General features: G+C 32.4%; 6 protein-coding genes across 6 annotated transcripts; 2 read left to right on the forward strand and 4 right to left on the reverse strand.

Annotated features, from left to right (window-relative positions):
- Positions 1-6,727: 6,727 nt before the first annotated feature.
- Positions 6,728-9,260, forward strand: LOC134829395 (protein SDA1 homolog). Its single transcript, XM_063842449.1, has 2 exons — positions 6,728-7,024; positions 7,085-9,260. The coding sequence occupies exons 1-2, from the start codon at positions 6,833-6,835 to the stop codon at positions 9,059-9,061; spliced, it is 2,169 nt and encodes a 722-aa protein (XP_063698519.1). The 5' UTR covers positions 6,728-6,832; the 3' UTR covers positions 9,062-9,260.
- Positions 8,406-9,868, reverse strand: LOC134829399 (uncharacterized). The gene is made up of 3 exons (XM_063842450.1): positions 9,712-9,868; positions 9,276-9,641; positions 8,406-9,217 (listed from the first exon to the last, which is right to left on the reverse strand). The coding sequence occupies exons 1-3, from the start codon at positions 9,853-9,855 to the stop codon at positions 9,068-9,070; spliced, it is 660 nt and encodes a 219-aa protein (XP_063698520.1). The 5' UTR covers positions 9,856-9,868; the 3' UTR covers positions 8,406-9,067.
- A 50-nt stretch (positions 9,869-9,918) lies between these two features.
- On the forward strand, positions 9,919-11,540 carry LOC134831064 (protein O-glucosyltransferase 2-like). The gene is made up of 2 exons (XM_063844706.1): positions 9,919-10,092; positions 10,151-11,540. The coding sequence occupies exons 1-2, from the start codon at positions 9,947-9,949 to the stop codon at positions 11,487-11,489; spliced, it is 1,485 nt and encodes a 494-aa protein (XP_063700776.1). The 5' UTR covers positions 9,919-9,946; the 3' UTR covers positions 11,490-11,540.
- LOC134831065 (transcription initiation factor TFIID subunit 13) lies at positions 11,484-12,097 on the reverse strand. Its single transcript, XM_063844707.1, has one exon. The coding sequence runs from the start codon at positions 12,043-12,045 to the stop codon at positions 11,542-11,544; it is 504 nt and encodes a 167-aa protein (XP_063700777.1). The 5' UTR covers positions 12,046-12,097; the 3' UTR covers positions 11,484-11,541.
- Positions 12,098-12,272: 175 nt separating this feature from the next.
- On the reverse strand, positions 12,273-14,870 carry LOC134831577 (uncharacterized). Its single transcript, XM_063845332.1, has 3 exons — positions 14,432-14,870; positions 12,499-14,031; positions 12,273-12,427 (listed from the first exon to the last, which is right to left on the reverse strand). The coding sequence occupies exons 1-3, from the start codon at positions 14,573-14,575 to the stop codon at positions 12,359-12,361; spliced, it is 1,746 nt and encodes a 581-aa protein (XP_063701402.1). The 5' UTR covers positions 14,576-14,870; the 3' UTR covers positions 12,273-12,358.
- Positions 14,871-15,583: 713 nt separating this feature from the next.
- Positions 15,584-16,547, reverse strand: LOC134829408 (V-type proton ATPase 21 kDa proteolipid subunit c''). Its single transcript, XM_063842460.1, has one exon. The coding sequence runs from the start codon at positions 16,418-16,420 to the stop codon at positions 15,791-15,793; it is 630 nt and encodes a 209-aa protein (XP_063698530.1). The 5' UTR covers positions 16,421-16,547; the 3' UTR covers positions 15,584-15,790.
- Positions 16,548-16,797: the final 250 nt, after the last annotated feature.

Below are 16,797 nucleotides of genomic sequence, written 5' to 3' on the forward strand. Positions count from 1 at the left end.
ATTTATCGATTGCTGCACTATGATGAAAAATCATTTTGCGTGTTCCATTTTTTCACACTACTATATGCAGGAAAATATTATAATTTTCTCCATGAATGTTATTTTTTGTTTATGTTTCAATGAAAAAAAAAAAAAAAATTCCAGAAGTCTTCGGTAAACAAATACATTCAAAAGTTATTCCGAAAAGAAATTTCCTTGAAGGCGTTTGATATGAAGAAAAAGTATAAAAAATGGAAAAAGTTGTTTAAAATTAATATTAAACAACTTTATTATGTGTATAGTTTATTGAACATCATCATTATTATATCTTTCGTACTGCTGCGGTCAAAGGGACTGACAATTGATTGCTTTTTCCAACACTGAATCGCGTTAAAAGTTTTTCCAACTCTCACTCCTGTGTTTGCGTTTACCTTTTTCCTTCGTTCCTTCATTGAATGTTGCTCCGTAGGCAAACAAAAGAGAAAAGAAAATAGTTTAAGTTTATGAATCATGATTAAAATTATTATAAATAAACACAATTTCTTGCATTCTGATACTCGCAGTCCATGGAGACTGTTTGCTGAATGGATGAAAAGGACAAGAAAAAGTTTTCTGATTAAAAATGTAAAACTATAAGGGATATAACACTTTGGGATTTACGTTTTTTCTTTTGCATTGATTAAATTTTCTTCAGGAAATATGCAATTTCATATCAAAAATGAAAAGCAGTTTTTTGTCGGTTTCAATCAATTAATTGTATCTTTCACACTTAACTATCCAGAGGAATTAAAAAACCGGACATCTGCTATTTTACTGAATCAGGCAACAACGGAGATGAAGATGATGATAAACACATGGTGCATAAAATAATTCCATTTTTGCATTATAATTTTGCATCTTCTTCTTCTTGTTCATTTTGCACAAATAAACAGCACAACGTCATAATTTAAATTAAAGTTGCCTCTCTAAATATTTATAAAACGAATTCCATATGGAACTCAACTCAACACACATGATGATGGCGCCAATTTATGATTACAAAAAATTTATCAAAAAAAACACATTTATTGCTTTAGTTCATAATTTTTTGATGAAGTCGTCGTTGTGTGCCTTGTTAATATTTAATGTGTGAAACTCATCATAACGAGTGTGTGTGTAGTTGTTGCCGATGTTTAATAATGTGTGCAAGTGATAAAATATTATATAAAATTTATTACTGAAATTTGTCATCAGTCAACCACAACACGAAGCGATTTGTTTCAGTTTTTTATCGATAAAAAAATTTCTTCAATACAGAGAAATGAAGCTCGTGCATGCATATTGGTTTATTGTGAATTTATGAACTTCCAAATGGATCACACTGCGGAATCACGATCATTATAATGAAGACGATGACAAATGATGTCACGTCATTATTCATAATTGATTGGCATGATTTTGATGTAAATCAAGTTAATTACATGCGAAAACCGTAAATTTTGAGTGACATGTTTTAGTGGTTTTGTTTTTTATTTTTACAAAATGCAGATCGGAAATTAGTTTATAAACACGTTTTTTTGCATTTTTCGTAAATATTCAACAAATGTCGGTTTGTCTGCCTACAAAAAAAATCATAAAATATTTTCATGAGACAGCTGAATTTGATCCGTTGTTTAGCTTTGACGCTCTTCAGATAGATATGAAAAAAAGTATGATACAAACCAGAAACATTTACACCGCACAGCATTATCTTTTATTAGTCAGCACAAAGTGAAGTTCAAATGTTGCACATGTTTGTCTTCATTTAAATTCTCGATAGTCACGAATATTTTGAGATTTTCGGGTAATAACTGTCAAAAAAACTTTACGCACTTGTTTTGTGATTTTTTTTTGTAAACAACAACACACAACAACAGGCTCAAAATAAAATAAAGTTAAATGACACAATATTAATAGAATCATTTATTTTCTCGAAAACAGAGAGTCTGCATCGAGAATTACTTTTTAATTGTGTGACAAAGCATGTGTGATGGGTGTTTTAAATGACTTAATTTGTCAGAAATTTAAAATAACGCAACACATTGATGAGAGTTCATTAATTAACTTGCTCATTTATTTAACTACGAGAAGTAGCAAAAAGTGCAAGAACATATTTTACTATTTTTTTTAAAGACTCTTGAATTCAACATAGGTACACAATTGTTAATGTAATCGATGATTCAATGATGTCAGCAAATAAATTACAAATCGTTTCTATTAACATCGATTTTCTTTTAATCTGCATTTTCTTCGTGCAGTTCGATGCAATTCGTATCCCATTGAATTCGAAAAATAACATTTAAGTGTTGCAATTTATACTTTACATACATAAATCATATTTTTCTCGTTTTGTTGTCTGAAATAGTGCTTTAAAAGTTATTATTGTCTCCTCTATGAAAGTCCGTAATGAAAAGGGAGTCACTGAATATTTTTTAAAGGGCAAAATGAAATTTCACTTCGCCGAGTGTTGTTTATCTTCATTATCTCTTCTCTCCATAAAAGGATTTGACTTCTACCTCTATATACATGAAGCAACAAAAAAAATATCTCATAAAAACATCGTAAAGTTAAAATTGTAATATTACATTTTTGGACAACAACGAGCCAATGTAAAAAAAAAAATTTGTTCGCGATAAGTGTTGAGTTGAGATTTACATAAATTTTTAAAAACTCAATTAACGTAAATATTAATACATGTTTCTTTTTTTTTTGTCTCGTTTGCCAAATATTAATCGATTTTTTGTACTACATCACAAAGTGTCAAAATGAAACAAAACGATAAGAAACAATTATTCACATCAATATTTTTTTATCGAATTCGTTACACATATGTAGAAAAGGCATTCCCGGATGGCAAAAGTGTTGATCAATGTCCAATACAATTATGAATATCATTTTTTTATACTTGAACATGAACATAATTATTGAATACACGCCGCCGTCAATTTACTTTTTATTTGATTGCACAACGATGTTTGTCAAATAATATTATTTTGCTCAAAACAGTTATTTATTATAGACAAGACGTGTCATCAAATATTATAACGTGCGAATTATTAGTCATGCGTGAATGGAAGAAAGGAAGTTGTTTTAATAAAAAAATATTTCATCAAAAAAAAATTTTTTTTCAAAAAAAATAACTATTTAAAAAAAAATCAAAAAAATTAAAAAAAAATTAAAAAAAATAAATAAAAAAAATTTAAAAAAAAAATTTAAAAATTAAAAAAACAATTAAAAACTCACCTTTTTTTAAATCCTTTTCTTTATAAAAGTTGATTTATTTATTAATTTATGTTAATTTTAGAATTTTTTTCATAAATAATTTATTTGTGGTTTAATTTAATTTCAACACGTCACTTTTGATGTAATTTTTATTAACTTTGGTGTGAAGTATTAATGTTCACATTCTTTCTTTATTAACTTTATACTATTATTTATTTGTAGACTAAATAAAATAGCATTCATTCATCAATTAACATGTGCAACACTATATGCACATCTTGGATAATGCTAACAACATATGTGCCGACAACGATGTTTGTGTTAAAATTTCATTAGAAAATATCTTATTTCAATTTTGGTTTGATTTTTTCTGTGAAACACTTCCATAAAATAATCAGATCATCAACACACAAATGTCAATTCATCATTTTTCGATTCTATTTTGCTTTTAATTTGCCGCACCTCCTCGTTTTTATTAGGTTACACACAAAACAAATGTGCCGCTAAAGATTTTATTTTTATTTTTTAAGAGCATTTCTGTCCTTCTTCCGTTTTCTACAGTGTGGCACGCGATTAAGATTTTTTGTATTGAATATTCGAACCGGCAAACACCATGAGTGTTACGACGACGAATGCTCAAGGCATACTAACTGTCGAAGTCGATTAAAATTTTAATGCATTTACTTTTTTTCCATCGTTCCTCATCATCTTTGGGTATACCATGGGCGCTGTTGTACGAACGCAAGTACGCGCGTTTTAAAAAAAGATATCGATATCAATGAATGTTGACTTACATGTGTATGATATTTGTATGTTCACTGTTGTATGTTATGTTTATTCATAAAAATAGTTTTTATTTGATTCTCAATTGTGTATGATGGAGTACGCATAACAAAACACATTCGAGTTCAACTAATCGATATACTCCTGTTAAGCCTTTTTATGCATGTTTTGTGCACATATACATTGAAATTGTTGCCGATTTTCGTATTTCTATTCAAGAATTCGAAGAGCAATCCAAAGGGGAAACGATTCTATACAAAAAGTTAATCAAACATGATTAGAAAACTTTAGAAATTGAAAAAAAGTACAAAAATCGACGACATTCATATATCAATTTTGCGTGCAAAACCTCATGTCATCACTCCGCGGTTTCATTATAGCACTTCTGATACCATTTTGATTCATGGATTTTATCCTCTCACATGTCAGCGACCATTTACTGCAAGCTAAAAAGGTGCATGTTTGAATAATGAGTGAATGTTAGCCTTTTTTACGTGAAACAAGAGCTGTTAACTGCAAAAAACTCAAAGAAAAAGAGTAACTTTTATCAAAAGCGTATTTTGATTTCTTACAACTACAAAAATTTTCCAACTTTCATCATATCATAATGCAAAAAAGAAAAAAAAAAGTACAAACGAGACTGCTACTAATTGAAAATTATTCATATGGCGAGTAAAAACACTAAAATAGCTACTATTTTGTTTTGATATGAATATGGTGAAATGATTTAATGGCACGTCATTTAAATGTACATTTTTGCTATTTACCTTGTTTATTACCAAAAGTCATGAAATTTTCTTTACCTTTAAAAAGCGGAGTATTTTACATTTTTTTTTTGTTTAGTTTAGTTTTTGTCGTCTAATGATGATGATAATGATAATCCGTCTTGCTTAACCCTTGAAAAATGTATTATATTTCATTTGTTCGTTTTTCAATCAAGTCCCGACATTTTGATGTGTTGATGATAAAGAATGGGCAGAAATCTGTCGCTCCCCAAAAAAAAATATTTCCCGTAAAATTTGTTTGGATAAGTAAATAAAATGAAAAAGGGATGCAAGTCTCATGTGTTTGAGTATTCATGTGAAGAAAATAATAATCATATTGATGATAATAACGTCATTGAACAAATTAGATGCGCTTGTTAATAAATGAGATTTGAATTTGAAAAGAGGGGATTCAAAACTTCAAGAGAAATCGAGTCAAATGAAGCATATGTGGTTCAATTTATTAAGAAATTCGTATGAAAGGACACAACTTTTAACTTAGAATTTCGTTCCAGTTCTGAAATTAGATTACAAATTATTAAAGAAGTAAGCAACAAGTAAATAATTCTTAAAGTTTTGCAAGTTTATCATCACACATCCAATAATTTGATCCAATTTTCAAAAGAACATGCATCTATCGACACATCAGCTTGATTCTCACTTTCTCTGAGTTTCTTAAAGTGTTGAAGACAACATAATTTGTGTTTACTTACTCAACTATTTTAGTTCACTTTTTTCATCGACATAAGGTTTTGATCTTCACTTGTTTATAAAACTTGGCTGTTATAAAATCTCCATTAGTCGGTTCGTAAAATTACAGCAAAATACACGTGATGTACACAATTTTATTATATATTTCCGTGAAAATATATACATTGCATTTGAGATTTTTTTTTTATATGTTCGTAAAGAAGTTAATATAAAAACAACTACAATCGTATGTAAAAATTTCAAGAATTCGATACGTTTTTTCTTTTAATTGTGTGAAAAGATGTTACTATTACGAGCGAATTGCATTTCGCAAGATTTTGAATCTGGTTTTTCTTTGCATTTTATAAATTATTATTAAATTATTTATTTAGTTGACTAAGTAACGAAGAAGCTAACGATTTTTCATAAATATTTTAATCCAACGATGCAACGATGATAATAATAATTTTCAATGTATGCACCTTTTATTACCCTCATATATTTCAATTGTCTGGCAATATTGTAACGTACAGCATACTACTATAATTTTATTATCACAACGTTAACAAAAAAAAAATGCATGCCATGTACAAGATATAAGACATAAAAATTATCTTGCATTTTTCCTACTGACCATAGATTAATAAGAAATGAATATAATTTTTCAAGAATAATCGATAAAAAAAAAAGCTTTTATTCTTCATGAAAAACAACGACATGTTCAAGGAAACTGTCTTGACAGCAAACACCACTTTTGCGAGTCTTTATCGCGTTTTTGTCATTTTTTGTAGTTCCTTGCATAAGAATGTGTGTGCATATTTTAAATCCCTTGAACTTCTTCGATACAACTTTTAAAACAAAAAATAAAAAAAAAGTAAATTCAAATTTTCCGACGATGTTTTTCTTGTTACCATCATGTTATATCTGTATTCCAACTATTCTATGTAAAATATTTGCCGAGACATGCAACTGTGATATTGTTCCCCGTTGGATTGTTCCGATATAAAAACAAGCATAGTTTTTATTTTGCATACTCCCATAGAGGCACTTGATTAAAACTGTCTTTGAATGCTCTTTTAAGTGTTGAGTTTTTCATTTTTTTTTTATTTTTTTTTAACAAAAAACTTGAAATTTAGAATTTTTTAAAATTTAACAAATAACGGCATTTATTTGAATTTTACATGTGTGTGTTTTATTTTATTGAAAAAGAGTACCATATGTGACAATGTCATGGGTTGCTTTCGTAAAAAAGTTCTTTTCTGTCACAACAAAAACAACGTGTCGTGAAAATTTATTATTTTGGTTTCAAAATAAATCATTTCACAGCACATTTTGTGACAGTTTCGTGCTTATTCTATTTAAAATAAGCACTCAAAATGGTGCGACATAATAATCAATTGCCGGATAATTTGCCTCAGCTGCAAAACTTGATAAAACGAGATCCCGAATCATACAAAGATAACTTCTTGCAACAATATCGTCATTATGAGAGCGTGTTGGAAATCTTCAAGTTGTCGCCCGACAAGGAAAACAAAAAGTTGGATGAGCTCGTGATGTTTTTAGCACAGGTAAAATTAGTTTTTTGTAATTATTTCGAATGTTTAATAACTTTTTTTTACCTTTCATAGGTTGCTCAATGCTATCCGGAAGAGCTGAAAATGTTCCCTCAGCAACTTGTCGAGTTATTACGTTCACATTCAACGAATTTGGATCCCGATATGCGAAATACTTTTTGTCGTGCCTTGATTTTGTTGCGTAACAAACAACTCGTATCAGCTTTGGATCTTCTTGAATTATTCTTTCAGTTGTTAAATTGTCAAGACAAGAATTTGCGAAGTTTTTTGGAGACACACATCATTACAGACATCAAAAATATGAATGCCAAACATAAGGATATGAAGCTAAATTCAACGTTACAGAATTTCATGTTCTCACAACTCAAAAATGCCATGCCAAAAGCTGCGAAAATGTCAATTGACATTATGATTGAATTGTACAAGAAGAATGTTTGGAATGATGCAAAAACGGTAAATGTTATTGCCACAGTTGGATGTTTTTCGAAATGCACCAAAGTTCAAGTTGCGTCGTTGAAGTTTTTCCTTGGGCATGATAAAGAAGAAGAAGAGGAATCGGATGACAGTGAAAATGAACCTGATTTGAAAAGTGCTATTATGGCGAATCGCGTGAATAAAAAGACAAAAAAACGTCAAAAGCAACTCGATTCGGCGAAAAAGTTGTTCGTGAAGGCACAAAAGAAGAAAAGGAAAGCTGAAGTGTTCAACTTTTCCGCCGTACATTTGATTCACAATCCACAGGGAATGGCAGAGAATCTTTTCAAACAACTTCAAAGCACAAACGAACGTTTTGAGGTAAAACTCATGCATCTGGATGTCATTTCACGTCTCATTGGTATCCACGAACTCTTTTTGTTCAGTTTCTATCCATACATCATGCGATTTATGCAACCGCATCAACGCCAAGTTACGAGAATTTTGCAATTTGCGGCTCAAGCATCTCACGAATTAATTCCTCCGGAAATTATTGAACCTCTTATCAAAACGTTAGTCAATAATTTCGTTACAGAACGCAATTCAAGCGATGTTATGGCAGTTGGTTTAAATGCAGCACGTGAAATTTGTTCTCGTTGTCCTCTTGCAATGAGCGAAGATCTTTTACGGGATCTTGCGTTGTACAAAAATTACAAAGAAAAGTCAGTTGTAATGGCAGCGAGATCGTTAATTGCATTGTACAGAGAACAACTTCCCGCATTGTTACACAAAAAGGATCGAGGACGCCCGACAGAAGCACAAGCTGAATTAAAACCGAAGAAATATGGAGAAATTCAAGCGGTAGAAACCATTCCGGGAGCAGAAGCATTGTTGAAAGCTGCTCCTGAAGTAACTGTCAAAGAAAAGGGCTCAAAGAAACGAAAACGCGAAGATGATGATGAATGGGTTGATGTTAGCGACGATGATGGAGAAGATTTTGGAAGCGATTTCGAAACTTGTTCAGATGAAGAAGACGAAAATGATGAAAATGAAGAAGAAAACGATTCTGAAGACGAAGAAAATTCTGAAGAAGAAGAAGACAAAGATTCAGAAGAGGAAGAAAACGAATCAGAAAAAGGAGAAAAATCTACTGAAGTCACTGTCGATAAAGAAAAGGAAAATTCCGGCGTTCAAATTCTCGACGAAAAGGAAGCAGCAAAAGAAATTGCTCTCACACGTATTTTCACGGATGAGGATTTCGCAAGAATCGAAGCAGAGCTTGTGAAGAAAAAGGTAACAAATGCTCGTAAACGCCCATTGGAACAAGAACGTCAGGAATTCGTCAAGTTAGATGACATCGAAATGATTTACAAGAAACGTCGCACAGATAAACAAGCTCGATTGGAGAGCATGCAAAAAGGTCGAGAAGGCAGAGAGAAATTCGGATACAAAGATGGTCGTTTGAATATCCATTGCTCGAAGACAAATCGTGAGAAACGCAAGAACAAGAACTTCCAGATGATCCGACACAAAGAACATCGCAAGATAAAGAGTAGTTTCCGTGATAAGCAACTTAAACTGAGAAAGCATTTAATGAACCAAAAGAAAATGCGATAAAAATTGTTACAGAATAGGACGTAATTTTATCTTGTTCGAGTTTTCGTTGAAACGTTCAACCAAACAAGATTCTACCAATATTTTTACAATTTCCTCATTACGTTGCGTCACGTCGATAAACTTATCAACATCTTCGAAGTGCGCGTCGAATAACTCCTGCAAAAATAAAATAAATAAATTTTTATTTATTTAAACAAAATTCAAAAAAACTTACATTCAATATGAAATTTGCTTCTTTTTCGTGTCCCTTGAAAAGTTTTGTTACAGCTGTCACTAAAAATCGTTGTTGCTTGATAAAATCCTTTTGTACCAATGTTAATAAAACTTTTTGTTCTACTTCCTTTTCGTTTTCAGGCCTTTCTTCCTTTTCAATTACTTTTTCTAAAGCTTCGATAGCTTCATCCATCCGTTTAATTAACGCCTGCTTCTCGCTGTTTTCCTTTTTGATGCTTTCAATGTGTTCTTTTTGGATTATTTGAGATTTAAATGATCTTGTCAAACTTTCTTTAGAGCTCGTTTTGATTGGCGGTGAAAGAGATTTTCTTGTTATCGCATATTTTAACGTGTTTTCAAAATTTCTCTTAAAAAAATGAAATTTCAGATAATGAATTTTTATATGCAAGCGATATAAAAACATCAAAATTTGTTACCTTTTTCTGTATTTGTTCAATATTATCATCTTCTTCGTGCACAGGAGCGTATAATTCCTTAAAATTATCGTATTTCACAGGAAGTGTATCCCAATTTTGCTTAATTTCTTCCCTTAATGATAATTTAGTGTTATTCAAATCCATTTTTGCGCTCGATGTTTTGTTATTGTTTTGGCATTTTTGACAGTTTTCGTTCGATCGAAGACGAAGGCGAAGAAAACAATAACATGGAACAATGTTTCTGTTAATTTTTCTGTTTTTACCAATAGTTTATGGAAATATTCCATACAAATTTGAGATTTCAGGGCCTGGATTGTCTCCAAATATCGTTTTGCCGGCAAGATATTTTTTCATCAAGCCTTTGGATAAACATGGAAATTTGTAAGTTCATAAAAAAAGGTTTTTTTTTGAATAATTTTTAACCTTTGATACTTTGTAGAATCAATGAAAAGTTGCCCGGAAAGTTAGAAGTTAAGATCAAAGGAAGCGGAGGAACACACGGAAATTGTCGACATGGAGTAAATACCATTCCTCGAGATGATGGCGTAATAATTGCTCGTTACAAGCTAATTGATGAATGTGTGAACATGAAAATTGAAGTTTTGTATGATGGGCAATACATTGGAAATTCTCCATATAACTTCAAAAACAGAATTACTGTACCCGAAAAGTGCTTTTGTCCCATGGAATCGACAATTAAATGGATGAACAATGCAAAATGTCCTCACAAGGAGATGCAGATCAAAAACGACTTGATGCCTTTCCAAAGTGTCAATTTTACGCATTTAAAACCAAAGTTACTCGAAAAATTCAGCAATCCAGAGTCGAATTCGTTGTGCAATTATGTCGTAAAACTGAACAAAATCTATAGAAAATGTTACGGGAAGTATACGGGCTTCAGTATGTTCATGGATGCAACTTTGCTGAGCTTGAGTCGTTTAATGACATTGCCGGATGTTGAATTTTTCGTCAATTTGGGAGATTGGCCTCTCGTAAAGAAAGGAGGACATTCAAGAACAATAATTTTTCCGATATTCTCATGGTGCGGAAGCGATGATACATTTGATATTGTCATGCCAACATACGACATCACAGAAGCGTCTCTCGAAAACATGGGCAGAGTCAGTTTGGATATGTTATCCGTTCAAAAACGAAAATACGAATGGAATGAAAAACAAAACAAAGCATTTTGGAGAGGAAGAGATGCTCGAAGAGAGAGATTAGACTTAATTGATATCGGAAAAAAGTATCCCGAACTTTTCAATGTTTCTCTAACAAACTTTTTCTTCTTTCGCGATGATGATAGTATGCAAAAATATGGACCAACACAACCTCATATCTCGTTTTTTGACTTTTTCGAATACAAATATCAGATAAATATCGATGGGACTGTTGCTGCATATCGATTTCCGTATTTGTTGGCAGGCGATGCAGTTGTGTTCAAACAAGATTCGCCGTATTACGAACATTTTTACAAAAAATTAACGCCAATGGAACATTACATTCCCATAAAACGAGATTTGAGCGATTTGGTAGAGAAACTTGAGTTTGCTCGTGAAAACGATGATGTCGTCAAAGAAATTGGGCGTCAAGGAAGAGCATTCGCTGAAAAAAATTTGTTACCATTAAACATTTTCTGTTATTATACTTTGTTACTACAAGAATTTTCAAAGAGAATCGTAAGCCCAATTTCAGTTGCTTCGGATATGGAACTCGTCGCTCAACCTGAAAGTAGTCAATGCAAATGCCCAAAGAAATCTCAACACGATGAATTGTAAAACTTAATTTATTTTATATTTTAATTAAAGAGACTTAAAGTTCAAATCGAGGTCATTTGAGTTTTGCTTCGGATCCAACATATTTGATCTCATCGAAAGCTTTACGAGCGCGTTTCAATTCTTCATTCATCGTAAGCAAATCTTTCACTCTTGCGTATTTTCGTTGATCTTTTCGCACGAGAAAAATAATATCTTCGACTTGAACTCTGCCCGTTCTTCCAATTTCCATTGCTCTGTGTGTTGTATCCGTAATGAATTCAATTACCAAATCTTCGAGCAAATCAACAGATTCTGTATACGGATTTTGATCGTCGCCAAAACCGTACATCATGCAACGAAGTTCCTTGCTGAAGAGACGTTTTCTTCCAGCTACTGTCGGATCAAGAATTGTTTCGCTTTCCTCCTCGTCTTCGTCGAATCCTTCGATGGGCTCTTGCGTTGATTGTGTTGTCGGAAGACTACTTCCTTGTGTCAAAATTTGTGAAGATTGTTGCGAAGATGATCCTGGTTGACTTAAGAGATCCGACATTTGTGAATTATTTGTTGGATATGCCATTTTATTTTAATTTTTAGCGAAATTATTAAATTTTGTTGCTTTTTGTTTACGTTTTTAAAATCTCGACTTGTACAAGAAACTTGAAACTCGGATCAAAAATTGGTCCCATACAATTTTTTATTCAAAATTTTTATCCGTTAAATTTCTCATACGGAAATAATTGGTTTTAAATTTTCAATAAATAATATTTATTTTATTTCAATCACATGACATCAATTAATCACAGAAAACATTTATATTTATATGGTAATTTTTCTAATCAGATTTTTTTATAGGGTGGTTCAATAGAATTTTTCTTCTAAAAATGGCAAATTTATTCGTTTTTCACAATTTTCTCTGTTGTTTTTTGCGTGCGTCGTTTTTTGACTTCTGTTTCATGAACCTAAATACAAATACAAAAAAGAAAAAAATAAATAATTTATCTTGCGTTTCTATGACAATTTATCTTCTTACCTTTCGCGATCTTTTTCCTTTGAGTCGTTTCTTTTGTGTCTTTTCTAAAGCGTGACTCAACAAGTGAATCGACAAAGCACCTTTCGACTTGAAAATTCTGTTACACGAGTCGCATGGAAACATTTGTCTCTCAGTCAATACTTTCTTCGGCGGCTTAATTTCGGGACTTTTTGCTCTTTTTTCTTCAGCTGGTTCTTCAATCTTTTCCATTTGAGGTTTATCGACTTTAACTGGAATCAACGGCGGAAGAGGTTTACTATTTACAACAATACTTTGAGATTCTTCTTGACATTTTTTGCATTCCGTTTCTTGTTCGCCGCGTCGTTTGTGCACATTTATGTGAACTTTGAGATTTCCTTTGGTTGAAAGAAGTTTGTGGCAATATGGGCATGCGAGACTCGCATCATGATTATCCTGTTTGGGTTTTCTTCCGCGACGTTCAACGTATTCTGTCATATGGGGACATAATTTGACCATATTTTCACTCGTAATTGGGATTTCATCATTTTTCTCGAGATTTTTTCGCGCACGTTTTTGTCGACTTTTTTTGTCTTTTGTTTCGCTACTTGTGGGTTGATTCAACAAATGTGTGAGAACGTGATTCTGCAATTCGTTGTTCAACGAAAATGTCTCGGGACACATTGAGCAAATAAATTTTCCTGTATTACGGATCTCTTCTCCTGTTTTGCGATCAATTATCGTCAAGGGCGGCGTACTGTTTTGCGTTGTCTCATCGTCAATGAACAAACTTGGATCGCACGAAACTTCCATTTGCGTTACACTGTCTTGATCTGCGGAATCATAAACGACGGGATAATTTGTTGTCGGTGCTTGCGTCGGAATAACATGAAATTGTTTGGGAGGAATGTACGGTTGAGGCGGCACAACACTATTGAAGAGAGTAAGAGCATCTTGACCTACATAACTTTTGATGAGTTGCATCAAATCGCTATCGTTCAACAAATTTGGATTCGATAAAACATCACGAAATTTCGATTGTTTCAACTTTTTCAACCAATAATCCCATCGTTTGTTACCCGGCGTTTCAATCCATTTTAAAGCTTTCAAAATCAACTTCAAAAGTTCTTCATCTTTGATGAGCTGCCCAATTTTCAAGTCATGATAAGCAATTATTGACGAATCAACAATGGGTCTTGTCATAACAATTGTGGGCGGCAAAGGGATTCCTTTTGGATTTTTCACAATTTGATCGTTAATTATCTGTTCAAGCGTTATATGATCAACATGTCGCGGATTTCTAGGATTTCGATAAGTCTTTAGGATCATTTTTTGCTGATGTTGTTGAACAGGTTGATTCTGACACGACATCTGTTGCATATTATCTACGCTATTTTCATCTTGATGCATCACAACCGAAGGATTTGTTTTCGGAAATTTATCGTGCGAACGCATTAAATAGGCGATATAAGTTTCCTCTGTGCGAGCTGCCATATACGCAAATTTGTCAATAGACTCGATTTTGATGAAACATGTTGCGCAAATAGACTTTGGTAGTTCATCGTCTTTTGTAACCTGAAAAAAAAAACAAAAAAAAAGTTATTAACCTGACGTTCTCATATAAATAAAAATATACCAAGCGTCTCCATTCTCATTATAAAAACAAACAAACTCATCACTTTTTGTTCCTTTAATTGTATCAACTTGACGTACGAACAAAACAAAAAAACAAAAGAGAAACACTACATTCACAGTTACTCACAAAATCCGAAGGCTACGCACTTTTGAAATCTAAAACAAAATTTTTAACACACTTTTGTACAACACGTACGTTCACACATTCAGTTTGAATGTTGTTTTATGCTTCTACAATTTACATATATGTTATGCCATATCACTGTGCAATACATTTCCAATATGGCGAAATAACTTTTTTTTACACTTCCTCGCAGGATAACACTATTTCGTTACTCACCTTTATGTAGAGATATCGTTGAAGTTTGTCTTCCAATCCGATTCCGCTGAAAATGGAGATGGCACACGAAATATCGAGCAAATCACTCGCACAAATTCGACATTTTCGCTCGAAATTCACGACAGTATCAACGTTGAACATCATTTTGAGGTCTAAATTTGTGCTCCGAACAGTTCCCAATCCAAGAAATTCTCAATGGGACTGTATATTTTTAGCTCCTTTCTCGTATCAGAGCTTTTTTCTTCGTTTTATTTCGTCACAAAATGTTTTAACAATATGTTTTATGCAAATTTGTGCAGTTTGCAGTTGCTGTGAACACTGACAAGGATTACAAATTCATCCTTATATTGAAATTTTCTGCTATCCAATGTAATACAACACAGAAAAAAAAACAATGCAACTCTTGATTTCAGCAGTAATGTAGCAATGACACAGTATTCGTGTGTTTAGTAAATTGTGTACAAAATGAGACTGAATGAGTGAGTGAGTGAATTTTTGCTGCTTGGCAATATTATTATTTAGAGAGATATGACTTCTCTCTCGGTGTGTTATTGAAGCGTTTGTTGAATGAAATGTACAGAGTATTTCAATTAAAAAATTTTAGCAAAAAAAAAATAACTTTTTTTTTCTTTAACTTTAAAAGAAAGTCATGAAAAATATCAAAAAATAAAATTATCAAGAAAGGGAAAATGGAAACGCCCTGTAGTTGTTCTCTCACAGCTGAAATTGGGCTCTCATGTTACTTAACACAACAAATAATCATCACACAGACAATGACTCACATACAATTTAACAGTTCTGTATAAATGCACTTTTTCAACTTTGTACACAATGAACTCTTATTCTCTCAATTTTGTTGTTTTTGTTTCCATTCAAGGATTCTTATCATTCGAGTCAGTGATAACGAATCTATCACGTTTCTTAAGAACATCACAAATTTCTTTAAATTTCTATTTTTTTTTCTCTTTTTCATAAGAAAAAAAAAATAAGAAATGAAATTTTTGAGAGATTTTTTTCAGGATATTTTTGAAATATTAAAAAGGACTCTTTGAGCATGCGTCATGAATGGAAATTTTTCAAAAGATAAAATATGTTTAAATTTTAACTTTTCATGAAGTCACGAGACTTACAATGAAACAACACTTTTGGAACTAAATATGTACATCAACTTTATTTTTATCTTTTATATTTAGACTCGAATATTATAGTACATTTTCGAATAAAATAATGAATTCTTCGCACACATTAACTGGAATACTTTTTCTCTGATGATTGATATTTGATATTAGGTAGTAACAATATTTAATTATAATACAACATAAGCTTTTTTGACTATTTTTCTCGTCTTTTGGTCTCTTCTTACTTGCCTTCGTTGCCCATCTTGACTTTACTCGTCATATAAATGCCAACGATGAGTCCAAATAATCCGATAGCAGATCCGAAAATCTCGACAATCAAGATTTTGACGAAAAGTGCAGCGTTTGCGGCATCAGCAAGCGCAGCTCCTGATCCAACAACGCCAACAGCAATACCGCAGAACAAATTAACCAATCCTACGGACAATCCAGCGCCGAACATGACATATCCTGCCATCCAATTCGTTGCCTTGAGTTGGGGTTTTTCGACAAAAAGTGATTCGTCAAATTGCTCCAACATGCCAGACAACACAATTGCTGTAATGAGCCCGTAAATGGCAACAGCTTCGCAGAAAATGACGGAAATCAAATTTTTCGTCTTGATGCGAGGAGCTTTCACGCCTCCGCCGACAATACTGACGCCCGTTGTGTGAATTCCGAGAGCTGCTCCAACAACTGACAATGCAACGGCGAGAGAAATGCCCAAAGTTGCCCACATATAAGGCGATGTTTCCTCCAAAAACCATCCGACACTTACACGTTCGCCTTTTCCCGTAAGGACATGATACAAGATGGCAATTGAGCTGAGCGAAACGACGGATCCCGCGAATGTGTATCCCAATGTGTAGCGCATTGTGCTGTGAGTTTGTCGGAAAAGTCAGATGATGAAAAATTACAGGAAAATTGTTTAATTTTCGGTTTTTCCGATGGAGACGAAACTTATTTTGATCGATCTGCTGACTTTTTGTTCCTCACGTGATTTTGTCCCACAATATGACAAATGATTTTTTAGTTTAAATCCCGAACGATAGATGGCTTCGACACAAAAATCCATGAGACGTTCGAAAATGTGAAAAATCCATCAGAGGAGTACAGAAAAGAGAAAAATTCAAATAAAATTGACCGTTAATTATATATATTTTGAGTGAAAAACATTCAAATTGAGTTACAAACAAAGATAATAATTTTGGCATCGTATAAAAAGAAATAAAACAACAATTTTTTGTACAT

Source organism: Culicoides brevitarsis, chromosome 2 (assembly GCF_036172545.1).
Source record: "Culicoides brevitarsis isolate CSIRO-B50_1 chromosome 2, AGI_CSIRO_Cbre_v1, whole genome shotgun sequence".
Taxonomy (NCBI): Eukaryota; Metazoa; Arthropoda; class Insecta; order Diptera; family Ceratopogonidae; genus Culicoides; species Culicoides brevitarsis.